Source organism: Otolemur garnettii, unplaced genomic scaffold (assembly GCF_000181295.1).
Source record: "Otolemur garnettii isolate 467f Iridium unplaced genomic scaffold, OtoGar3 scaffold00011, whole genome shotgun sequence".
Classification (NCBI taxonomy): domain Eukaryota; kingdom Metazoa; phylum Chordata; class Mammalia; order Primates; family Galagidae; genus Otolemur; species Otolemur garnettii.
In genome coordinates, this window is record NW_003852406.1 from 16,149,026 (window position 1) to 16,174,863 (window position 25,838).

At 48.6% G+C, this 25,838-nt stretch overlaps 1 protein-coding gene across 3 annotated transcripts in view; it reads right to left on the minus strand.

Moving 5' to 3' along the window:
• Positions 1 to 1,798: 1,798 nt before the first annotated feature.
• Positions 1,799 to 25,838, minus strand: part of DAPK2 (death associated protein kinase 2) — a 140,555-nt gene continuing 116,515 nt past the window's right edge. Inside the window, exons 6-12 of one of the 3 annotated variants that reach the window (XM_023510133.1) lie at positions 24,387 to 24,435; positions 23,575 to 23,601; positions 21,213 to 21,365; positions 20,197 to 20,242; positions 5,813 to 5,902; positions 5,626 to 5,709; positions 1,799 to 2,443 (exon numbers count right to left, since the gene is read on the minus strand). In XM_023510133.1, coding sequence (XP_023365901.1) covers positions 2,363 to 2,443; positions 5,626 to 5,709; positions 5,813 to 5,902; positions 20,197 to 20,242; positions 21,213 to 21,365; positions 23,575 to 23,601; positions 24,387 to 24,435 — 530 coding nt within the window. In that variant the 3' untranslated portion in view covers positions 1,799 to 2,362. Of the gene's footprint in view, positions 2,444 to 5,625; positions 5,710 to 5,812; positions 5,903 to 18,275; positions 18,943 to 20,196; positions 20,243 to 21,212; positions 21,366 to 23,574; positions 23,602 to 24,386; positions 24,436 to 25,838 lie in introns of those variants that run through there. The other 2 variants (XM_023510134.1, XM_023510132.1) reach the window with 2 other exon arrangements.

The following is a 25,838-nucleotide window of genomic DNA, read 5'->3' on the forward strand; positions in this document are numbered from 1 at the left end:
GTTGGACTAGACAAGTTACAAAGGCCAACCCTACGATCACGATCAGAAACTCAAGACTGGGCCAGGCCTGGTGGCTCACGCCGATAATCCTAGCATGGGAGGCCGAGGCTGGTGGATCGCCCTGAGCCCAGAGGTTTGAGATCAGCCTGAGCCAGAGTGAGACCCCGTCTCTACAAAAGAGAAAAGAAACTCAAGACTGGTTTTGTCAAAGCCCCTGAGGAGGGCAGCCCCCTCCCTCAGCACACTTGACTTCCTAGGACCTTTCTGTTCCAGGACATTCCCTGCTGAATCCTGTGACTAGTCACAGCCAAGAGCCCTTCACCAGCCCAGGGGCCCTGAAGGAGGTCTACATTCAGCCTCGGTGATCTTCCCACACTGAGGTACAGCGCTGATCCTGCTTGAGGACTGAGGAAACCCAAGAAAGTGCATGTCGACTGCAGAATTTTCTGCAACAAGCTTGCAGGCCCACTCCATTTCTGGCCGGAAGCTTTTCTGAAATTAAATCGCCTTTGTGTTCTGGATTCATCAACTAGCTGCTGACAAGGGGAAGGGGTGCTCCCTTTTTCCAGGGCCCTTTCATTTCTACCCTTTTTATTCTGCTCCCCTCCTTCTTGACTCACTTACTCAGCTCAGTTCTCTCATCTACTTTCCGAAGCTTCTTTCCCTTTCTCCCCACCTCTTCCCACGTGCTTTCCCAGTCTCCAGGCCTCACACTGACTCCAGTGGTCAGCAACACCATTCTTTTGCCTGGAAAAGCAGGGCCCAGATTTCTTTTTTCTTTTTTTTTGAGACAGAGCCCCAAGCTGTCCCCCTGGGTAGAGTGCTATGGCATCACAGCTCACAGCAACCTCCAACTCCTGGGCTCAAGCAAGTCTCCTGCCTCCGCCTCCCAAGTAACTGGAACCACAGGCGCCCGCCACAACACCCGGCTATTTTTGGGGGGGAGTTGCAGCCGTCATTGTTGTTTGGGGGCCCGGGCTGGATTTGAACCCACCACCTTGGGTGTACGTGGCTGGCGCCTTAGCCACTTGAGCCACAGGCATGGAGCCTGGGCCCAGATTTCTATGACATTGAGGTTCCCTTGCTATTTTTACTCAAGGGTCCAGATAATCCATCTCCTCTTCCTCTGCTTTTCCCCAGTGGATCCTTCTTTGCCCCTACCGTGGCTGTAGTTGGCAGGTGTATAGTCTGCTAGGGCCGCTGTAACAAAGCACCACAGACTGGGTAGCTCAAACAGAAATTTATTTTCTTACAACTCTGGAGGCCAGAAGTTGAGGTGTCAGCAGGATTGGTTTTTTTCTAAGGCCTCTCTCCTTAGCTTGTAGATGGCCACATTCCCGTGTCTTCACATGGTCTTTTCCCTGTGTCCTAACCTCTCTTTCGTGTAAGGCACCAGTCATATTGGGTCAGGGCCCACCCCAGTGAGCTCATTTTAATTACCTCTCTAAAGACCCTATGTCCAAGCATATGAAATTCTGATACTGAGGATTAGGACTTCAACATATGAACTTGGGGGCGACCCAGCTGAGCCCCTGACACAGGAGTGATGGCAGTGGTGGCAGAGGGAGCACTGGCATTCCATGCCAGTCTCTGGGCAGATTTTCTTGTGCTAGACACCTTCCTCCCGGGGAAGCGCATAGAAGGCAGGCAGGGCTCCAACAGGCCAGGCCAGAGGAGATGGTTCAATAGGCCCTTCTCAGCACCTGTCCACTCAGCACCTCAATCTGGAAGTTCCCACAGTTGGAGGCACCTGAGCTAAAGGAAATCTGAAGGCGATAGCCCTAAAAAAAGCCAAGCATCACGAAAACTGGAAGTTTAATAAAAATGAAAAAAATTACAACACAGTGGGCTGGCAATGGTGAGACTTGTTGGTCAGCTTGATGTCCTGACTCCTGTGGGTTCTGGGAGGTCACATGACTGGTCCCTCACACCCAAGATTCACTTTACTCACATGCCCTGTTCCCATGGGGAAGGCATCTGTCTTCTGGTGTAATCTGTGACCAAGCTGGTTCTGAACTCCCTCACTGTGAGGAAAGCTGCCAAGCTGGCCCTTAAGCCCCTGATGATGCTTCTTTACGTTGTTTCCCTAAGTACCATCCCCATCCCAGGTTCTGAGGTCGCAGCTGGATGAAAGCCTGTTCTGCAGAGAATTACGAACTTTGGGGATGCTGGCGCCTCCTGCACCGCAGGCAGCCACAGCCCCCAGGGCCTCCTGGCCCCCTTACAAGTCCCCCTGAATTCTGCAGGCCCGTCTCTCATGCAAAGTATTCAGGGATGCAGATCACATGGGGTGCTGGTGATGAGCTGGGTCCGAGTCTGCACAGAAGGAGCCCTGCCGGGCATGGGCCTCCCTGACAGCCAGTTAGGAGGTGCTGCTCCTCCTCCGGGGGTGGAGAGCTTTCCTCTTGGCGATGTCCTCCTCCGTGTCACTCTCGCAATTCCTCTGTGGGGAGAAAATAAGAGGGGCCCAGGACAGGAGGTCATGAGTTGCCAGAAATGGGGTTATGCTGGGCAATACGGGTTAATATGCGTATACTTAGGCCAGGAACCTGCAAGCCGGGGAGGTTGGATGTTGCTCCATCCAGAGACCAGTGGTAGGGAAAGAGAGGCTGCCTTAGGACAGAACAACTGCCTAGAAGCAGGTAGGGTAGGGAAACAAAGCATCAGGGCAGGCCAGATTGTCACCATGAAAATTATATCTGGTGTTCTTTGTGGCTGCCACATAATTTAAGACCACTGGGATAGGTGGTCTGGGGGCTGACAGGTACCCTGAGCTCAGCCTAGAGAGAATGGGAGGGATGAGGCACAGGTTCCTCCCCGGGCTCTTGACAGCCACCACGCCACACCCCTTCTTCTCTGATGGGCTTGGATCGCATCTTTAGCAAGATTTTCTGAGCAGTGTTTCCAGGGAAATAACTTCTGAGTTCCATTTTTATGAAAGGAAGAGATTATACAGTGCATTCCATCATTTGCTACATCTGGCTAAACCAGAGCTGAGCAGTCATCTGGAGGTCATAATGCCTTTTCATTCAGGGCATACTGATCTAATTAAGTTGCTAAGATTATTTAAAAATGTACTAATTCAGAAAGACTTAAATAAGTCATAAGTAAAAAAGTCTGTTCCATCCTGGGCAATATAGCAAGACCCCATCTCTACAAGAAATTAAAAAATTAGTTGGGTGTAGTATCATGTGTTTATAGTCCTATGTACTTGGGAGGCTGAAGCAGGAGGTTTCCTTGAGTCCAGGCTGCAGTGAGCTATGATCACTCTCTGCATTCCAGCCTGAGAGACAGAGCGAGAGCCTCCCTCACACATAAACAGATCTGTTGTCAGATGTTCAGTCCAATGTTTCCTAAACAAAAGGACCTAGCATTGCTCTTTTTCAAAAGGAAAGTCCCACGGGGAAAACTGCATAACAGATGTCTGGGACCCAACCCTTTCCCACTTTTAGAGCTGATGGTACTTACTGAATATTTGAGTAAAAAGAGGACTGTTTAAAAATGTTTGCTCAAGGACAAAAGTTAGGAAAGAAATTCTTTCATCAATTACTCTCTGGTCCTCCCTCCCCACTGACTACATTCTGTCGGGGGAACCCGGCCAGGGGCTCAGCCTGAGAGGTGTACCCACTGCCTGCCATTTGTTCTCCCAGGGCCTTCTCTCTTTCCCTTGGCATGAGCCAGCTAGAAATCCAAGGTCAAGATCAACTTTAGCCAAATATATCCCAGACCGAGCCTGGCTGGAACAATAAAAATAATTCGAGCTCTGCTGAATAGCAACTTTTAATATGAGTCAGAGCCAAACAGTAAAAAAGGAAGCTAAGCAAATTCCACCTGTCATAATCAGGGCTTCTCAGAGGGAGAGAGTTCCAGTCCCTTTTACAACAGAGGAGGAAAGTGACCAGAGAATGCACAGGGCTTGACCAAAGCTGCACAGCTATTTCAGGCCTCTGGAATCATAAATCCTCAAGTTCTGAGTGCTGTGCACCCTGAGAGGGTTGCTCGGGACTAACTGTGCATCCAACTCAGGCAGCTGCCTTCCAGTCCCTTCCTCAGCAGGGAGTCACCTTCCATCCTGACCAGTGCCATCCCAGACATTCCTGGGCCTGCATCACACACCCTGAGCAGGAGAGGGGCTGTCTAGGGAACCCCTAGCAATGGAGATACTAACACTGGCATACTCTTTAAGGTTTACAGGAGGTTGTAAAAAATGGTCATCTAATATCTTCTGTGACAACCTGGATGGGACTGGAAACATTCTTAGTGAAACATCACAAGAATGGAGAAACAAACACATGTACTTGATACCAAATGGAACTAATCAATCAACACTTGAGTGCACATATGGAAGTAAATCTCAATGAAAATCAAGCTGGGGAAGGGTAAATTCACACCTGGGGGGGTACAGTGCACACTATCTGGGTGGAGGGCACACTTCTAACTTTGACTCAATCTGTACAAAAACAAAGTATATAAACCAAAGGTATGTCCCCCCTAATATTCTGAAATTTAAAAAAATAAAAAATGAAGTTCAGGTCAGGTGTGATGTCTCACACCTGTCATCCTAGCACTCTGAGAGGCCAAGGAGGGTAGATTTCCTGAGCTCAGGAGTTTGAGAACAGCTTGAGCAACAGGAAGATCCTATCTCTACTAAAAATAGAAAAATTAGCCAGGCATTGTGACCTGTGCCTATAATCCCAGTTACTAGGGAGGCCGAGGCAAGAGGATTGCTTGAGCCCAGGGATTTGAGGTTGCTGTAAGCTGTGCTACCTTAGCACTCTACCCAAGAGTAGAGTGATGGGACCCAGGGTGTCAGAGAGAGACTCTGACTCAAAAACACAAGAAAGTTCATAGGAGGATTTAAAAACAAAAACACTTGAGACTACTTATTGAGTACTGATATGCCAGGCTTTAAGCATATGTCATCATTTAATCCTCAGGAACTCTTATGAACTGTATTTTACAAATAATAAAATTTTAGCACAGAGAGGTTAAATAATTTCCTCCAGGTCACACAGCTAGTAAGTGGCAGATTCAAATCTTAGCAGTGGCTCCAGAGGCCACACTCTTCTCAAGTATATTCTGTCATATGCATCTCATTTTAAATGCACATAAAATTGCCAGAAAGTAACAGAATATATCATCTAAATATTCTTTATAATGGTAATTGAAAGCAAAACAGAAATGGAAAAATTGAAATAAGTATGTTAAAACTCCCATTCTAAACCAGAGTTTTAGATCATGATAAATAAATTTTGGGTCGTCTATGGCACTCATTCTTCAGAGTCCACAGGGTTCTGGTGGGCTACCCATCCTCAGGAAGAGGCTGGAGGGGTGGGGTGGGGTGGGAGCAGCAGTCCCTCTAAAGGCCCACCTGGAGAGGGTCCGAAATCTCTAGAAGCCTATGCTGTCCCATCAGAGCTCCCCTTCCAGGCACCCAGAAGTCCCCTGAACACACATTCTTCTGATGATCAAACTTCAGCCTTCAGGAAAGAGGATAGGGCCAGCAGAACTGGCTAGAAATAGCTGGCACCCACCTACCTTGGGGAAAAAGGGAGTGGTCCCCATCCCCTGAGCTCCAGGCCATCCCAGAATTCTGCCCAGGGAGAGGGCACTGCATTTACCTACCAAGTCCTCATCTGGTCTCAGGTGCACCTTCTTCATCAGCGAGCGGGTGAGGTGGTTGCACAAGGAGACAATGCTGAAGGAGAGCTGGGGGCAGAGGAAAGGAGCAGGTGAGAGCCTGCACAGAGACCCTGGAGATGGCCCAGAACCCCACCTGGGCCCCCTGCCCCCACCCCAAACCGGGACACACCTTCCACCGCCTGCGGACATATTGCTTCTTAAAGTTCTCCAGATTGACCACGGACTCCCTGCGCACCATGGCTTGCTGGTTGTCCACTGGCTGGGAGACAAAGAATGGGGTAGCTGATGCAGGGCAGCTTCAGACAGTAGCCACCGCCTTCCCCACAGAATCCTCGTCCACATGCCTGCCGTCCTTGGCCTGATCCTGATACCTCCCCCACCAGGCAGGGCATGCAGTGGGAGTGTCAGAGTGGGGCAACAGTTACAGACGTCTCAGCTGTTCAAGAGATGCCCTGGGTGCCCCTGAGCTATTATTACCACAGCCAGACACACATACAGGCGTGGTTAGAGGCTTGGCCTCTCCTGAAGGGGAAGAGCAGGAGGCAGGGGTTTTGGCTACTCCGGGGAGAGGGTGATTTTAAAGCAGTCTAGGATGTCCCCTGTGCACTGGGGTAGTTCTGGAATTAGCAAGATATGTGCCTTGTTGGCAGACAGGGCATTAATACACCATTAAAAAATAAAGGAAATAGGGGCTTTGATTTTGATTTTTGATTTGAAGGTCAAGAGGAGACTGGATGTGTTTGCCTTTCACAGCCTGGCAGTCAAAGCTCAGCTTAAATCTCTCCAAGAAGCCTGGCATGGCTTCTCTGAGCCTCTGCTTTTTCATCTGTGATATGGGGATAATAATATCATGTCATGGGGTTGCTAAGGGTGAAATGATTGTGGGTATATAAAGCACTTAACTCAGTGCCACTCAACATATAATAATAAATCGTCACTAGCATTTCTGCCTTCTCTGTGCCCTCTTGAATTTCTCTCTTTTATAAAACAAAGTTTTCTAGATCAAGAGATGGGTTTCCAGGGTCCTGTGAACCTCCCGAAATGGTCTGCAAATTTTAGAGTGCATATTCGTACATGGATGTTCAAAGCAGCATTATTCAAAATAATAAAAAAGTGGGGAGAACTCAAACACGCATCAACCGATAAATGGATGAACAAAATGTGCTCTATCCATACGATGGACTGTTACTCAGGAATATTATTCATAAAAGCAAATGCAGTCCTGATACATTTTACAAAACAAATAAACCTTGAAAACATTAGGTTAAATGAGAGAAGGCTACATAAAATGTATCCAGCATAGACAAATCCATACAAACAAGTAGATTACTAGTTGCCAGGGGCTAGGGAGAGAGGAGACTGGGGAATGACAACTAAAGGGTAAGACTTCTTTTTTTCTAGAATAATGAAAATGTTCTGGAATTGGATAGCGATGATGGTTGACAACCGTGTGAATATACGAAAAACCACTGAATAGTACATTTTAAAATGGCGAATTTTTGATGTTACATAAAACAAGACCATCTTTAATTATAAACAAAAAAAAATGGAGAGCTTTATGGCACGTGATTTATGTCTCAATCAAAGACCAATTTAGTATGTATGTACAGACATGCATTTCTTCTGAGTTGATAGATTTTATAGGTTCTCAAAGGAGCCTGTGACCTCAAGAAAATCAACTGCCCAGGATGATCCATGAGGCCCCCACGAAGCTCTACTTTCTCTCTGTTCTGACAGCCCACCCGGGTGAGTGCTGAATGAGGCACAGCTCGTTGATTTCTGAGGGCTAGTCTTGTTCCCTAATCATAATCAGAGCACACTTCTGTTCTTGCTATTTTTCAAAACATGGCATCAAACATCAGAAAAAGCCAGTGCACAATGCTGGCCCACACTTCTCTGGATGGCATCCTCTGGTAGGAGGCCCATTCCTGGCCAAGCTACCCCATCCCCCCAGAAGATCTCCAAGTTTTCAATGCCCAATTCAAGTGTGACTTCTCCATGACAACTTCCTGAAAATAATGTCTCTCTCCCCAACGTGGCCAAAGCACATGTGTGCTACTTTCTTGTTTATAGCACCTGTCTCAGCCAGTGTTACAGAGTAATCATCCCACCCCTGGAAATCGACTTGACAGCAGGGAAAGTTGCTCCATGTCTATGTCAATGCCCCCTGCACTCTCCTCCATACCCAGAACCTATAGCAGTTCAACAGTTGTATGACTGGCTCCCTGAGCTGTTGAAGAGATAAACTGGAACAAAATCCCAGGACCTGGGAACTGCTCATGCCCATTGATGAGAGGCCAGGTCCCCTGGATGGAGCCAATGATAACACCAGGAAAGGGTGTCATGACACCATGGCTCTGAGAGTCCTGCCCACAAGTCAAGGATGCAGAGTTCCATGGGGGTCAGGGAGCAGCAGGAGACAGAGAGTCCACACAACCTTACAGTGGATGGGAGATGAGAAAGTCTGGGGCAACTCACCCTCCCAAACTGTAACCTGGTGGATTGGGTCAAAATGTGCAGAAGGAAAGAGAGGAGGGAAGGGCGGAGACAGGGAGAAGGAAGAAAGAAGGATGAGGCTGTTAAGGGACCATCGGGCCATGCCCGCCTCCCTCAACCCTGTCCTTAACTGCCTGTCAACCCTCTGCGCACCTGTGAGCCCAGCACTGAGTCTAGTCTCCCCTAGAAGGGAAGCACAAAAGGGGCAGCGGGCAACCCATCTGTGCTGAGAACTGCTTTTTCTTCTTCTCCAAATATTCCAGTAGCTTCCCTGTACTCTCCACACACCCAAGTTTGCTCAGTGGTCACCTCCTCAGGGAGGCCTTCCTTGGCCACCCCCAGTAAAGTAGAGCCCAAGTGCCCCCCACAACTCATCGTGCCCACACCCTTCCTCTTCATTGCGTGCGTCATTCCCTGACATTTTATGCTGTATTTATTTACAGTCGTTCCCTGGTGTCTGCGGGGATTGGTTTCAGGGTCCTCATGGACGCCAAAGTCCTCAGACACTCAAGTCCCTTAAATAAATTGGTGGAGTGCCTGCGTAGAACCTAAGCACATCCTCCCAAACACTCTAAATCACCTCTGGCTTCCTTACGATACCTAATACAATGTAAATGCAATGTAGGTAGTTGTTACACCATAGTTTTACATTTGTATCATTTTTAATTTTTTTTCTGAGTATTTTCTTTTTTTTTTTTTTTTTTTTTTTGAGACAGAGCCTCAAGCTGCCCCCCTGGGTAGAGTGCCGTGGCATTACAGCTCACAGCAACCTCCAACTCCTGGGCTCAAGCGAGTCTCCTGCCTCTGCCTCCCAAGTAGCTGGGACTACAGGCGCCCGCCACAACGCCCGGCCATTTCTTGGTTGCAGCCGTCATTGTTGTTTGGCGGGTCCGGGCTGGGGATTCGAACCCGCCACCTTAGGTGTATGTGGCTGGCGCCTTAGCCGGTTGAGCTATAGGCGCTGAGCCTTTCTGAGTATTTTCAATCTGTGGTTAGGTGAGGCTGAGGCCGCAGAACTCTGGGGTATGGAGGGCCCGCTGCATTTATTTTTTGTTATTTCCCTCTCTTTCACATCGCCCAGCTCCAGCGGCTATCTCCTCCCCAATCCATAAAACACCCCATCTCTAACTTCACTAATGTTTGCAGTTCCCTCTGGCATGGGTGATCTTTAAGCCTAACCCTTGCAGGGGTAGTAGCACCTCACAAAGAGAGTTTGATTAGTAGGTTCTGGGAGGGGAGGGACCTCTTTTTGTCCACGTACTGAATGGAATCTGCCCAGGAGAGAAACGGCTGAACCCATGCCTGGAAGGTCAAATGCAGACAAGGGGGATCTGGTTAACAAGAATCCCACCCTCCTCCTGGCCCAGCTAATATGTCGGGTGAATCATTCATTCCTAGAGGCCGTTAATGGGAGATGATGCAATTACTTGTAGGGTCTTGACCGTACCGTATGCTATAGGCAACAGTGTGAAACCTGAGGATATAAATCTGTCAGGCTGGCCTTCCCTGATCAGTAGACCTCCCTGGTTGCTAAGAGGCTCACCAAACACTAACGCAGTCACTTCAGCCTTCAGAGTCAGAGATGTAAATTCCACAGTAAAATCTGTTCCCAGAAGAAATGTGGTACAAACACTTATGATTAAATTGGGGATGTGAGGGGAAGACGGAACTGTGCTCTGCCTTCTCCTGACCCACCCTTCTCTGCAAACAGAGTGCCCATCTCCCAGCCTTGTGGCCCGTTGCTGACACCAGAGAATTCTGGGCAATTCTAACCAAGCTCCTAGGAGTGTGTTTAGTGTGTTGTAAAAATGTCAGGAAGGGAGTTGAGAAAACAGAAAGCTGTGGCTATAGTCGTTTATGAAGATGCAAGTACCTTTCAAAAGTTCAGTGGGGTGTGCAATGTCAGCACCAACATCCACAGGGAGGGGAGAGTTAGCAGCGGCCATCACTAAGGTGTGAAAAAGGAATCCTGGCTTTATAGCAGAGGAGCTCAGCCAGAAAATTTTCTGTAAACACTAGATCTCCTTTAGAAACTGCAAGCAGATTGCGAGTTTTCCAAGCTCCATCTGTGCCATCTCTTCAGCCTCACACTCCAAAGAAAGCCAGGCACACCCTCAAATCCACTTATCTTTCCTGCCCAGGACCATCACACCAGGGCCTCACCCTTTCCTTTCTCTCCACCTCTCCCCTTTACTGGCTGTTCTGATGGCTGGAGCCTGGGCCCTGTTGGCCTCACTCACCTATCTTTCCAGGGAAGGAGAAAATGAGGCCTGTGGGTGCCTGAGTCTCTGCCTCTGTGTCAGCAGGTGGGAAGGACAGCAGAAAGGCTGTGAGCCCACAGGTTGCCCTCTACAGCAAACACGCCAATGGAGGGGCAGACACGCCCCTTTCCTTGCTTGGCCTGGTCTTACTCTCCTGAGTTAGGTCCCAGCATGGATATACTCTCTGTTGTAATTCTCTTCTCTGAAGGCTTCAGTTTTCTCAGCAATTTTTTTTTTCTTTTTGAGACAGAGTCTCACTATGTGCCCTTGGTAGAGTGCCATGCGTCATAGCTCACAGCAACCTCAAACTCTTGAGCTTAAGTGATTCTCTTGCCTCAGCCTTGTGAGTAGCTGGGACTAGAGGTGCCTGCCATAATGCTTGGCTATATATATATTTTTTTGTAGTTGTCATTGTTGTTTGGCAGACCCAGGCTGGGTTCAAACCCACCAGCCCTGGTATGTGTGGCCAGCATCCTAGCCACTGAGCTACAGGCACCAAGCCTCAGCAATTTTTTTGATCCCAGAAAGAGCTATAAAAGTTCTTCCTCCTCCTATACTGTTACAAAGCCCAAGAAACTTGAGACACAGCAACCAAATGCCACATGTGGACTGTGTTTGGATCCTGAATTGAACAGGACATCCCTGAGAACAGTAGGGACATGTGAATATAGAATGGGTATCCATCCAGATAAGATGAAGGAATTATTGCTAATTTTGTCAGGTGTGATAATGGCACAGTGGTTATTTTAAAAAGAAAGTCCCAGCTGGGTACACCGGCTTGTGCCTGTACTTCTCAGCACTTCGGGAGGCTGAGGCAGGAGGATCACTTGAGGCCAAGAGTTAGAGACCACCCTGGGCAACAGAGCAAGACCTTGTCCTCCCTCCCTATCCCAAAATAAAAACGTAGCCAGGTGTGGTGGCACATGCCCGTAGTCCCAGCTACTGAGGCAGGAGGATCTCTTAAGCCCAGGCTTGAGTTATGATCACACCACTATACTCAGCCTAGAGTAAGATCCTGTCTCTACAATAAACGAATAAATAAATAATAGAAAGTCCAGTCCTTATCAGAGATTTATACTGAAAAATTTAAGAGTTAAATAAATATAAATCTGGCTTTAAAATGTTCAAAATACCCCAGAAAAAGTAATGGGGGAAATGAAGGCGGACTGGCCATGACTGGATCCCTCTTGAGCAGGTACACAGAATTCACTACAGCATTCTCTACACTTTTGTGTAAGTTTTGAATATTTTCCTGCTGAGAAGAGCATAACAAAAAATTAAAACCCCAAAACTCTGTTTTTAATTTCTATAATCTCCCTCTGTTTAATCTCCATGTAACTTCCTGGCTGCTCATCCACCACCCTCCAGCTTGGGTAGGGGGCATCAGCGGTGAGGAGCCCATCCCCGGGGAGGCCTCTGCTGCCCTTCCTACCCTTTCTCGATCACAACCCCCCCCCCTCCATTTTCTGGAATCAGAGGTAGTTATTTTATCACTCACCACAGCATTTCCCACGTCTGAGTTGGTTGGGTCGCCCTCTGCCCCAGACACTGAGTCTTTTATTTGGGTTGTCTTGTCCTTATCTGTCACCTCCCTTCTAGAGCCAGAGCACAATCAGTGTTTGTTCAACTGAACTGACCCCTTCTGCAACTTGAATATGCCCACTGCTGGGTCTCCTCTCCAGGGCAAAGAATCTTCTCCACAGGCCAAGAATTTCACAGACAAAGGAGAAAAGGCATTCAGTTCCATAGACATTTACAGAAGGTCGACAGAGGGGGTGACAGCTGGGCACACGGCCACCTCCAACACAGGCCAAGTGAGCTGCATGACGAGGGAGGTGGGAAGCCACCACCTTCACAGTCACCTGCAGGGGACCTGGTGAGGAGGGAGAAGGAGTCACAGAGAAGACTCTGTCTTCTCCTGCCATCATTCCTCTGCTCACCCTTCATCGCCAGCCTCTGGCATCTGCAGAGTCATCAGTTAACAAACCATGCCCACCCTTTCTGACAGAAAGTCAGGCAATCACAAGCTGTGAGCATCTGCCTTGGAGAAGGGACAGGCAGCAGCCTTCCCTGAGCTCAGGGAGCTGTGACACACTCACCCTCCCCCCACAAACAGCCCAGGATGGTGTTTGAACACAGCACAGAAGTGACCTTTAATCCTCCACTGTGGCAGAGGGAGGAGGCCGGCCAACCGAGCAGCGCCCCCACAAGCCTTCCTTCCTCTAGGCACCTCTCCCCACACCCCATCCCGCCACTGTTAGCCAGGTCCTCGACTCCATTGTTAAAATGGCAGCTGTGGGATGTGGGGAAGAGTCAAGCAGGTCCTCTGGTGGGATTCACTGGCCTCCCTGGGCTCCCCTCGCCATTAGGTTCTGACACCAAAGGAGAATGAGAGTTCAACTGACCAGTGGGCAGAGAAAGGTCATAACCTCCTCTGATTTCCCGGAAAAACATAGGGATATTTCTCGAGTCTTTTTGTACAGAAAAAGTTCTGCTCATGAAATGTCTAAATGAGAAGCAGTTACTGATGACTGGATGTGAATACACTGATTTCACTGCTCTGAGGAAAACCACTTACAGCTCTGAGACCAGCTTCAGAGCTGACTAGCTGGGTGAGCCTAGGCCTGCAAGATCTTGTAAAATGGTGGTGTTGGGTGGTTTTCTCTGAGGACCCTCTTAGCACGAACAGTGTGCAGCTGATTCCACGATTCTCCTCCTTTCCCCAGCTTCCCTAATTCAAATCATCACCAACATTTCACTCGGGTAGTGCATTTTATTTTGACCTTCACTAGAAAGTTTGCCCTGAATTGCTCAACAATTGATAGCTTCCTCTCCTTAGGAAACCTAGCTGTGTGAAGGTCAAGGTTTGCTGACACAGCCAAAAAGACCTTTAATATTTGCAGCATCTTTTTTTTGAGACAGAGTCTCACTTTGTCACCCTCGGTGGAGTGTCGTGACGTCATAGCTCATAGCAACCTCAAAGTCTTGGGCTTAAGCGATCTTCTTGTTTCAGCCTCCCAAGTGGCTGGGACTACAGGCACTCGCCACGATGCCTGGCTATTTTTAGAGACAGGGGTCTTGCTCTTGCTCAGGCTAGTCTTGAACTCCTGAGCTCAAGGGATTCACTTGCCTCGGCCTCCCAAAGTGCTAGAATTAGAGGCATGAGCCACTGTGCCTGGCCTATGTGTAGCATCTTAACACCAAATAAGCAAATGACGTCCTGTGACAGGGCAGGTAAGACCTTGAAGAGATTGTAGACAGGTCCTTTGTGCCAATTCTCCTGGGTAGGACATAGGAAACAGGCTTTTGTCATCTTTCATTGGTTCCAAGATAAACATTTTCAGATCTCTGAAATCAGGAGGCATCTCTCAGTCAATGGCAAATGCTGATGATCAGCCTGGAGTGAAGGCAGGAGCTTCAGGAGAGGGCTGAACTGTTTCTGCCAGCCATCTGGGGCCACCCAGCCTCAGACTGTTGACATTATATTCTCTGTGTGGTATTCTTTTCAATCACACTGACTGGGCAAGTTCAGAAAGCAAAATGCACGAGTAACACCACGCAGGGTTGAGACACACGTTTTCTTCTTCTCTTCATTTTGCGTGGTAGCTTTTATTTTTCACTTATCTCCTCACTGAGAATATCACAGCTTTATATTGAGGGGGGGTTCCTATGACACTCTCTGTCTTGGGCTTTTTTTCCCCATTCTTAGTGGTCCATAAAATAATGATGTCCTTATAAATATGGTTTTTCATATTTGATGAAAAAAAGTTTGTTACAAATATTATATGTGATATTTGAAATGATCCAATATTAATACATGATATTTAATTATTATTATTTTTGAGACAGAGTCTCAAGCTATTGCCCTAGGTAGAATGCCATGGCATCACAGCTCACAGCAACCTCAAACTCTTGGGCTTAAGCCATTCTCCTGCCTCAGCCTCCCAAGTAGCTGGGACTACAGGCCCCCCGCCACAATGCCCAGCTAGTTTTTTGGTTGTAGTTGTCATTGTTGTTTGGCAGGCCTGGGGCTGGATTCAAACCCACCAGCTCTGGTGTATGTGGCTGGCGCCCTAGCCGCTGAGCCAGAGGCGCCAAACCAATATATGATATTTAAAATATTACAATTCTTGCTAATAGAAAAGGAGATAGGATTTTGAAGAAATGGTTTCATGAGATCAAACTTTCATACCTGTCCTAAACCACTTTCTATATGTGCTGCTCACTGGGCATTTCCTCTTTAGCAGCTGGCACTGTTGACTTGCCTAGGACCCATCAGTGGTTTCCTATGATTTCCAGGACAAAGGCACAATTCTTTTCTTTTCTTTCTTTTTTTTTTTTTTTTTTTGAGACAGTCTCACTCTGTTGCCTGGCCATTAGCCTAGCTCACAGCAACCTTAAATTCTTGGGCTCAAGTGATCCTCCTGCCTCAGCCCCCTGAGTAGCTGGGACTACAAGTATGCACTGCCATGTCTGGCTAATTTTTCTGTTTTTAGTAGAGATGGGGTCTCGCTCTTGCTCAGACTGGTCTGGAACTCCTGAACTCAAGCCATCTTTCTACCTTGCCCTCCCAGAGTGCTAGGATTGCAGGTGTAAGCACCATGCCAGGCTCAGGCACAGCTCTTTAACACAGCCACAGGCCTGTGGGTCCTGCCTCCACTTTCCCATGCCTATACATCCTCCCATTTGCTCCTCTCCAGTATGTGCAGACTTCCAAGCCCTTCTCCTCAAAGAGCTCTGGCATGATGGCTGTTTGGAACACTTGTCTCTCCTTGCTTTGTTTAGCTGGCCTCAGATCCAGTGTTACTGCTTCAAGGACACTCCCGTGACTAGCTCAGAGCCTGACTATAAGCTCCGGGAGTGCTGCACGCCTCTCTCATAGTATGTATCCCAGCTGTAGTTCCACAAGTGTGTGGTTTTTTGTTGTTGTTTTGAGACAGAGTCTCACTATGTTGCCCTTGGTAGAACACTGTGGCTTCATAGCTCACAGCAATCTCAAACTCCTGGGCTCAAACAATTCCCTGGTCTCAGCCTCCCAAGTAGCTGGGAGTACAGGTGCCCTCTACAATGCCTGGCTATTTTTAGAGATGGGGTCTCACTCTTGCTCAGGCTGGTCTCGAACTCCTTAGCTCAAGCAATCCACCCATCTTGGCCTCCCAAAGTGCTAAGATCACAGGCGTGAGACATAGTGCTCAGCCAAGTATGTGGTTTTTGATCCTTGTTAGAATCCTCCACTGGACTGAAAACACCACAAAGGGCAGGGAAAAGGCCTGGTTTTATTCGAACATTGTATCTCAACTGGAAGTTGGTAGGTGCCAAATCATTATTTGTGAATGGATGGATGATTCTGGGCATAATCTGCCTCCACAAGCAGAGAGTAAACTTCCTGGAGTCTAAGGCAGTCAGGAGAGGCAGAACGAGCAGCAGACTTGTCATCAGAAGGCTTCCATTTCTGCCCCTAATGATATGAACTTGGGCAAATCACATCCTCTCTGTTTCCTCATCTCTAAATTGGGAAAAAACATTTACCCTGCCGTTCTCTAGCAGGGATGTTTTGTGAAGCCATGAAGGCAGTTTTTAACTACATAGTCTGCCCTCTACCTCCAAGCTTCTAGCACAGTGTGGGGCTAATCATCCCTGCTTTGTCTATAAGAGTCACTCAGATGGCTCCTCCTTCAGGGAAAGGGAGATAAGATCTTATAATCCTCAGGGAGGGGTGCTCAAAGATCTGGGTCATAAAGGGACCAGGAAGCCTTATACTTTGCAATCCTTGTGTCTACTCTTTGAAAACCCTCATGGAATTTCTTAGACCAGCAGTTCTCAACCCGTGGATTGCAATCCTTTTGGACTGTATTAAAGGGTTGCAGCATTAGGAAGGTTGAGAACCACTGTCTTAGACCAGGTATCCTCAAACTACAGCCCACAGGCCACATACAGCCCACCAAGGACATTTATCCGGCCTGCTGGGTGTTTTTGCCACTGCTGCCTGTCCTGCTTAGCTGCTACCTATCCTTTTTTTTTTTTTTTTTTTTTGAGACAGAGCCTCAAGCTGTCCCCCTGGGCAGAGTGCCGTGGCATTACAGCTCACAGCAACCTCCAACTCCTGGGCTCAAGCGAGTCTCCTGCCTCCGCCTCCCAAGTAGCTGGGACCACAGGCGCCCGCCACAACGCCCGGCCATTTCATTTTTTGGTTGCAGCCGTCATTGTTGTTTGGCGGGTCCGGGCTGGGGATTCGAACCCGCCACCTTAGGTGTACGTGGCTGGCGCCTTAGCCGGTTGAGCTATAGGCGCCGAGCCTACCTATCCTTTTAAACTATAGTCCGGCCCTCCAACGGTCTGAGGGACAGTGAACTGGCCCCCTGTTTAAAAAGTTTGAGGACTCCTGTCTTAGACTCTCAGGGCCTAATGTAGGTATATAAGGAAAAAAACCTCCTACTGAATGCCTTTCTTCATTCTCACCCAAAGTTAGGGCCCTTAGCCAGAAGAGGGGAAGGGCTGGAAAAGGAGTAGAGATGGGGAGATGCCGTTCCTGCCCTCCTGCTCTGCAGGCTGGCCTTCAGATAGGGATGGGGCTGGGTAGGAACAGTGCATGTGTCTTCTGGGACACAGTTCCTGGAACAATGTTCTGCAGGTGCATGTCCTGCACCTATACCTGGCAGAAGACATGAAGTCGCTTACTTTGTCTCTGAACTTTAATATTAGGGTAGATATTTACAGCAAAGCCTACGTACTTCCTCCCCTGGGCCTCAACTTACAAATGGCATCTTGGGTTTCTGTTTCATCTGTATTGATCAGGTATGAATGAGCCTAAGTCATTTCTCCTCTCTGAGTCCATTTTCTTCTTAGTTCCATGAAGATACTAGTAATGCCACTCACCTTTCTATCTTACAGAGTTCTTTTAAGCATTAAGTGAGGTCACTTGGAAAGTGAAGTCAATACAAATGAATGGTAATATTATGTTCTCCCAGGATGGTGCCTGTGGCTCAAGGAGTGGGGCATTAGCCCCATATACTAGGAGTGGTGGGTTTGGACCTACCTGGCCAAAAAAAAAAAAAAAAAATATATATATATATATACATACATATATATATATGTATATATATGTGTGTATATATATATAAAATATATATATATGTATATATATAAAATATATATGTATATATATGCATATATATATATATAAAATCTTCTCTGTACATCCTTTTTTTTTGAGACAGAGTCTCACTATGTCACCTTTGGTAGAGTACCGTGGCGTCACAGCTCATAGCAACCTCAAACTCTTGGGCTCAAGTGATTCTCTTGCCTCAGCCTAACCAGAAGCTGGGACTACATGCACCTGCCACCACGCCATTATTTTTTGTTGCAGTTGTCATTGTTGTTTAGCAGGCCTGGGCTGGGTTCAAACCTGCCAGCCTCAGTGTATTTGGCTGGTGCCGTAACCACTGTGCTACAAGCACTGAGCCATTCTCCATATATCTTAAATCCCTACTTCTGTAAGCAGGAAAGCACCATGCTAACTTAGTTATCCCTACTTAACTCAGATAGTAACCAAGATCTGTGTTCCATAAGGCATGGAGGCAGGAAGTGAGATGTGAACAAATCCATCATCATGAATCAATTATCAAGCATCTCCCCAGGCTAGCTGTGCTCCCTCTGGAGAAGGGTACACTAAGGGGTATTCATTCTCTAATTGTTTTAACAGCTTGGCTGCCCTGCCAGCACCCTCCCAGAAAACCAGGTTGGTGAGGGAAGGTGTGGAGAGAATAATTAACCAGCACCTCTGTGATTCTGGCTTCTGCAGAGGGGGTGGAAGGCTATACTATAGACCTACACCCCTGCAGGATGATTAATTCTAGCTGGATTCTGCAGCAGGGTGGATGAGCGCATGCTTCTGCAAACCATCCGGGATGCAGTACTGACTGGGTTCTGGTGCTCAGATGTTCCACCCAGCCAGAACTTCCTCAGTGCACAATCTGTTGAGCAGCTCTGATAGGGATTCACTGGGGTCCTGGCGGAATGCGGAGCCCGGGCCATCTGAGCTCCCACTCTCCAGCTGGAAGCTGCCCACCAGCTCCTGGATCCACTGTAGGTCTGCTGAGAGCTCCTGCCTCAGAGCTTCGAACTGGGTCTGCAGATGGTCCAGTTTCCTGGCCACACCTCCCAGGCTGGCCCCTGTGGCCTGGATGTCTTCTCTCAGGAGCTTCTTCATGGACTCCATCTTGCGGAACTCATACTTGAGCTGGGACAGGTCGTGTCGGGCACGCTCGTTCTCCTCTCGGTACCAAGCTTCCTTTTCATTGTAGATGGAGACCAGGGCCTCCACGTCATCCTGGACAGTGTCATGGGCCCCCGCCAGGGCACGGCATCCCTGGTCCACCAGCGCCACATCCTCCACCACACGGGCAAAGCGCTCGAAGTTGACATAGGTGTTGTTGGGGGGCATGCTTGAGTGGCACTTGAGGGTGTACTCCCTCAGGTGCTTGGTCTTCAGCTGAGTGGGCTCCGTCTTCTGCTGTTCAGGGGCTCTGACTTCTCCTTCTGACTGGTGGGTGTTCAGACAGAGGAACCAGAGTGTTAATTTGCTGCATGCTCCACAGGGCGGTGCGAGGTGCAGGCAGAAAACACACCTCCCACACACGCCTCCTTGGCATTTGCTACATGCAACAGGCCATAGGAAGAACCAGGGTGGGACAAGCACCCTCACAGACCATAAGAAAGGTCGAGGGGTGGGGTGGGGTGCTGTCTGCATGCTCACCTCAGAGGGATCCACAGCCATTAGAGAGGTTTCCATGCACACAGCATTTAGGGAATGCCACGCATAGAAGCAGGTGACAGCTGGGACTCTATGGCCCCCACTCAAGGGCTGGAGCACACAAAGCTGATGCAGGGAAGCGAGGAGCACCTCTGAGGCCTCGGCAATACTCAGCACACTGAGCAGGAGCACGGCAAGAGACTCCAGAGCTCTGTGCTCGGGGCCTACCACACCTGGAGGACCTTTGGCCTTGCCCATCCTTCAATGAGCAGATGAAGCTCATCTCCTGGACCCCTCCAGCCCTCCCTGTTCTCCATCTTCCACAGGTCTCACCCCTTTTATCTTCACACTCAGACCACCCTCACTGGCCTTCTCATTTAATAACTAAGGAGAACAAGAGGTCTGGGGACATCCCTGGGTGTGCATAGCTAGCTAGTCAGCAGAACTAGGGCCAGAATCCTGGTCTCTGAGTCTCACCCTCCCAAACTGTTTTTCACTATACTAGACTTCAAGACCTGAAAACCAGCAGTTGCAGGTTCAATTACAAGGTGAGTTAGGCAGGGATTCATCAGAGGGAAGAGGATTGCCTTGACAGTGGCTGCCTCTCATCCCTACCAGGCCTCTGTCTCGGAGCTCTGTTTCTGAGGCCTTGTGGTACCCGAGGAAGCCAAGAGACTGATTTGAGTGTCATCCTTGAGTCAGATCCTCAAAAGTCAGAAAGCAGCAGCTCTGGTTACAAAGTTGGGGTGTTTAGTTGCCATAGATCTCTCTACACCTGGGGAGTCCTGATTCCTGCTTTGAGAAGTGGTGGTGACATAGCCTCTGAAGAAAAAGATTTCAAGTGAGATTTATGAGCATTTCATTTTGTAAGTTACCTGAACCAGTGAAATGCAAATTTAAAGTAGTGTAAGGTACCGTCTGGAGGCCCTGTTAGTTTTCATCTATGCTTCAAAGTAAGTGTTTCAAGCAAAGGCCTCTCCACAGGCTGGCCCTGGCAACATAGCAGAGCCCCCTGCCCGTTGGAACGTATGGCCGTGCCCTTACCGTGATCCACGGGTGTCTGAGGGCCTCTTGGATCGTGAGCCGTTTCCTGCAATGAGGATTAGAAAACACTGATGACCCACGAGGATGGAAGCTGGGAGCAACAGTCTCCACTCTCGCTCTTTTTAGACCTATATTATGGCTTTTTGGACCAAACTGGTTTGACAGAGGATACAGAGATGGACAGGAATTGGCTGCATGCCCTGCACTCTGGGGAAAGTGGTCCAGGCAAACACCTCTGTAGAGTGACCTTACTACTCAAACTATCACCTTCATTTCCAGAGCCGAAAGGCCTAACACACTGTATGCTCTACTGAGCTTTCAGAATTCTCAGAAAGTCAGGTCTCTATCACTAAACTTCTGCTCTCTGTTCCATTCACCTCCCAGAGCCTTCCTCTGCCCTTTGCTGCTCTGTACCCAGGCAGGTGTCACTACTTAGCACTGCCCTTAGCCTGAGAGGACATGGCCTCTTGTCTGTTGGACCTCTGCCTGGCTCTATGCAGGCCATGCTCTGGGCACCTGATACCCTACAATTATTTGCCTATCTCTTGTTGACCCCACAGCCCACAGGGCTCACCTTGGCCTTGAAGAAGATGAAGGATTGGCACATCTCCCATTCTCCCACTGTACTGACCTCTCTGAGCCCACCTCCCCCTCACTGACTCCCAACCTGAATTGGTTTGAGACCCCTGATACTTTACCTTTTCAAATCTGAGTTCCAGATGCCTTTGGGACAGACTGCACAAGGTAATGATCTCTAAGGAAACCCAGGCTGACTTCTAACACACATACACACAGGGTTATTTACATTTCAGCAGGAGGAGAAAGCAGAAAGACTTTAGCAAACAAGATGAACGCCAAGTCTCAGCCAGTCCACACTTCCCAGCACCTGCCCAGATTAGATGACAATGGTGCAGATGGCAGCTGTGGCAAAGCAGGGACAGAAGGATGCATCTTTGAGAGAAGTGACAGGAGGGGATCAGTACCTGAGAAACCAGTGGCTTTCTCTGTCCTCTTACCGGGTCTCTTTAACCAGAAGCTTCCTAATGAAGTCCTTGGCCAGCTCACTCGTCTGGCTGAAGAATTCCTCATCAAAGTCGTAACTCACTGCTGTGATGTTTGCCAGCGTTTCCTGCTTTGTGTCTCCAAGGAAAGGGGATGCTCCACTCAGGCTGAGCACAAAAGAGAGGAAACCACATGACTGCGGGGAAGTGGATGGAAGTGGGGGCGATGGACTTGGGGAACCCTTACTCGTACTGTTGCATGGGCCTGGAAGGCGGCTAACCACACAACCTGCCCCCTCTGGGCAGCTAACGGGCAGCCTTTTCAACTGAGTCCAATCCAATACACTTTCATGGAGCTTCTATTATTTACTAAGTACCTGACAGAGACAAATTATGTCTTCGAGGGACTCAAACGTAGAGAGAAACACACAGACATGGTTCTTTGTAATCCCCAACAGAACAAAACAGAATGTAATAAGAGGCCAGAAAAAGAATGGGGCATATATATAGGAAAGAGGGGGGCCCATGCAGCTTCACGGTATGTGTAGTGTTGACATTTGCATTGGTTGTATAAGAGGTTGTCAGTAGTCAGAGAAGAGGATGGAAAGATCTTCCACGCTAAGGGAGCAACTTGAGCCTAAAAGGTATGAGCCACTGGGGACTAGAAGAGTCTGTGGGGCTCTCTCCCAGGGATTGTCCAGGATGTGTCCATCAAATAGTGACTCCCAAACTTACCCTCTTCTGACTCATATTCCAGTTGTTCTGGAATACTTCCACCCAGATGTACCACGGTCCCAGAACTCACTGCACCCAGACCCTACTCCATGCATTTCTGGCCCTGGTGGACATCACTTCACAAATGTCAACTGGCCAAAGTCTTACATGTTAGATTTAGTATATGTCTCTTGAGAGTCGTGCCCATCTCTACTGCCACTTTCTTAGCATGGTGATGGCGAAGTATACCGGGGAAACTTAGATATTTCAATCCTGGGTTTGAATCCCAGCTCAACCACTCATTAGCTTTGTGAGCCGAGGTAAGTTACTCAACCCCTCTGAGCTAGTTTCCTCATTTGAAAAATAAAGCAAATAAAAGTCGCCACCTCACCTGATTATCGGGAAAAACACATATATACAAAACGCTTCATGCATTCTTGGCCCATACTAAGGGCTCTGGAATTAAAGCCCATTATTACTGTCAATATTAGAACACAAAGAACCTTCTATGACTCCCTATTTTCTCTATAGATCACATCTAAACTCCTGGACGTGGCATCAGAAGTTGGTCCCTTCCACATGCTCAGTATATTTCAACCACACTTAAGATGCTCACCATTCCTTGCCTCATGCTGGCTCCTCGGCAACATAGCCCTTCCCTGCCTCTCCACCAGGGAATTCATTCCTCTCTTTCCCCTCCACTGTGCAGCCAGGGCCAACACCCTCTGCCACAGCCCAGGGGAATCCACCACATCAATCCGGCAATCCAAGTGGTGTTGGGACATTCGGAGAACTGGTTTATAGGGGTCATTGAGAGGATGATCCCTCAGCGGTTGAACCCAGGTGTCCCTGCCCTCTCTGGCTGCCTCTCACATCCCTGAGGGCCGTAAACAGCCCTTCCCTGTGTGCTGCGAGGGGAGAAACAGTCGGGAAGCACTGATGGAATGAACACCTACTAACCCGCTGTGTACGTGCCGAAGTCAGTGCTGGGAAGTGTGCACATACGTGCTGGATTATTTAGCCCTCGCAACATGCCTGTGTGGGAAAGTTGTGATTCCTATTTTTCTGATGAAAAAAACAGGCCCAGAGTTTAAGTAGCTGGTCAAGGCCACAAGGACTGAAAGTGACAGTATCATAAGACTCCGGCTCCAAATGTAACCCACTGCACCCTAGAGCTATGCAGGAAATCTCTGCTGAAGCAACCAAATACACTTCAGGAACAGGAAAGCAGGAAAGAGAAAGGAAGAGAGAAAATATTCAAGAAATAAAAAGGGATCTGGGGAAAGGAAGGAAGAAGGGGAGAAAAAGAAGAGGCAAGATCAGGGAGGGCACAGGCAGCTTCGGGGCAGTCCTGAGGCTCTCGGTCTGGGGGAGGCGGAGCGAGGAGTCCTGTTGTTCCACGGTAGCAGCGCAGACATAGACTGTGCAGGATGGAAAGCCAAGGTTACTCTCCCGGGTTCCTGCTCAACCTCAACCCCAGGGTCAAATGTGGGAAACGGAGCTCAACCCACTTCCTTTAAAGTTTGCATGCGGTATGGACTTAACACATCTGGCTTATGGGGGGAGCTCAGTAAATGTCAATCTGTCTGCCTCTCTCTTATTCCTCCCAGTTGCCCTGGTACAAGCTATGTCAGAGGATACTGACAGGATCAGGGATACTCACAGGATGTAGGTGATGACGCCTATGCTCCTGCAAACAGAGAACAATCAAATCAGGCCACCGGGCTCTAAGCCAGCAAGGGATTCCCCCACATGGATCTCAAGAAAAGAGATCACTAACTTCCTCCTTGGCAGCTCCTGGATATTATCTCAAGCCCCACATGCCCACTCTGTTCAGCCTGGGATGCATTTGACGTCACTGAGCTTTGGACACTGAGTCCGAGGACCCAAGTTCAAGACCAGACTCTTCTACTTGTAAGCTCTATGATTTAGGCAAGTCCCTTATCACATCTGTGCTTCTTTCTCCTTATGAAATGAAGATAATGATGACTACCTCACAGGACTGTTGGCAAGATTTTAGAAAATCAGGTAATGAAGGTGGTTGGCCAACTGTAAAGCAGTGTTCAAATAAAACAGGCCCTGTTTAAGGGAATCAATCACTGTGCAATGGAGTACTCGGAACACATGAGGTTCTCTGTGATCACTTGGTTGACTGACTAAGCTGCTGTTACTATCATCTGCATCCTGGATGGGGCAGGCCCACGGTGAGCCTGCACCTCCATCTCACCTCTCCCCCTGCTCTTCCACTGCTGACAAACCTCTGACCCAGCTGGGTTCTAACTGGCCTCAGGTCTAGGCCCGTTGGCCCCCAGATGCCCAGGCTGCAGGTCTAGCACACCTGAAGCAACCAGAGGCTCTGTAAGGTGAGTGTGGAGAAAGGAGTTTCACAGTCAAGAGGATATCACCACAAGTAGGGTCTGAGGATTTCTACCGTTGGAAGGACCCAGGTCTTCCTAGGTGGCTTGTATAACTTACCACATGTCGGCCTCCAGACCCAAGGGCTCATAGTTCACAATTTCTGGAGCTGAAAGAAGTCATATTAAGAGTCAGCAGGAACATGAAAATGAGAGGAGATGATTCTAGGGAATTTGGCACCAAATATCTCCATCCTGAATGCCCAGTAAGGGAAATCAGAGCAGCAGATGGAGGTAATCTGCATCTGTGAATTCTGAGGAAAGGAGTGGCTTTGTCCCAGACGTTTGTGTTTCCTCAGAACTCATATGCTGAAACCTAATTGCCAATGAAACAGTATTATGAGATAAGGCCTAGGGCAGCACCTGTGGATCAAAGGAGTAAGGCACCGGCCCCATATACTGGAGGTGGCAGATTCAAACCCGGCCTCGGCCAAAAAAAAAAAAAAAACAAAGAGACAGAGCCTTTAAAAGTTGGTTATGTCACGAGAGTGGAACCTTCATGAATAAACTCACGCACTTATCCAGGAGGCCCGAGGGAGCTTGTTTGCCCTTTCTGCCATGGGAGAACCGGCAATAAGGCACCAGGTATGAAACTGAGCGGGTCCTCACCAGACTCCACACCTGCTGGCACCTTGATCTTGGACTTCCCAGCCTCTGGAACTGTGAGCACTCAATGTGTTGTTTATATAGAACCCAGTCTAAGGCATTTTGTTATAGCATCCCAAAAGGATTGAGACAGGAGTTGTCTGTATTCCCGGTAGAAATCTTTTACAAACAGGCCAGGACAGTGGGGAAGAGGGACAACATACCCAGAAAGGGCGGAGTGAGGGAAGTCCAGGGGAAATGGGGCCCTAGAGACCAGGCTTGCTTTAGAACTCTGAGGTAAAAACCAGTCAGGTCAACACCAAAGGTGATGTAGAAGAAACGGTGGCAGAGAAGGCATCCACCTTCCTCTGAGTCTGGTCTGAAAGAGGGTACCTCCCACCTGCCAGGCAGGAGGACCCTTCTGGGGGCCACTGAGATGATGACCTAGAGGTGCCTGAGGGGCAGCCATGGGAAGGGGCAGGCTATAGGAGGGTGGGCCGGAATCATCAATGTGCAAGTAGAAATAGGAGCTGAGCCACTGACACCACGACCAGGAGATGGTGCAGTGTCCAGGAGAGAAGACTCTACCAAGGAGAGGACAGAGAGGCCCAGACGCTTCCCAGAGATCCAGTAGGTGAGCATTGGAACGTAAGTGCTGAATTTCACACTCACTGCAGTTCAGATGGTAAAAAGTAGAGAAAAGACTGTAAATGACCCTTTTAAAAAGCTTATCAATTAAATGGAAGTGAAAGAGAGGGCAGAAGTTTGAGAAGGAGGAAGGACTAAGCCTGTTCAACTGCTAATGAAAAAGTAGACTGGGAGGCTCGGCTCCTGTGGCTCAAGCGGCTAGGGCACCAGCCACATACACCTAAGGTGGCGGGTTCGAATCCCCAGCCCGGGCCCGCCAAACAACAATGATGGCTGCAAC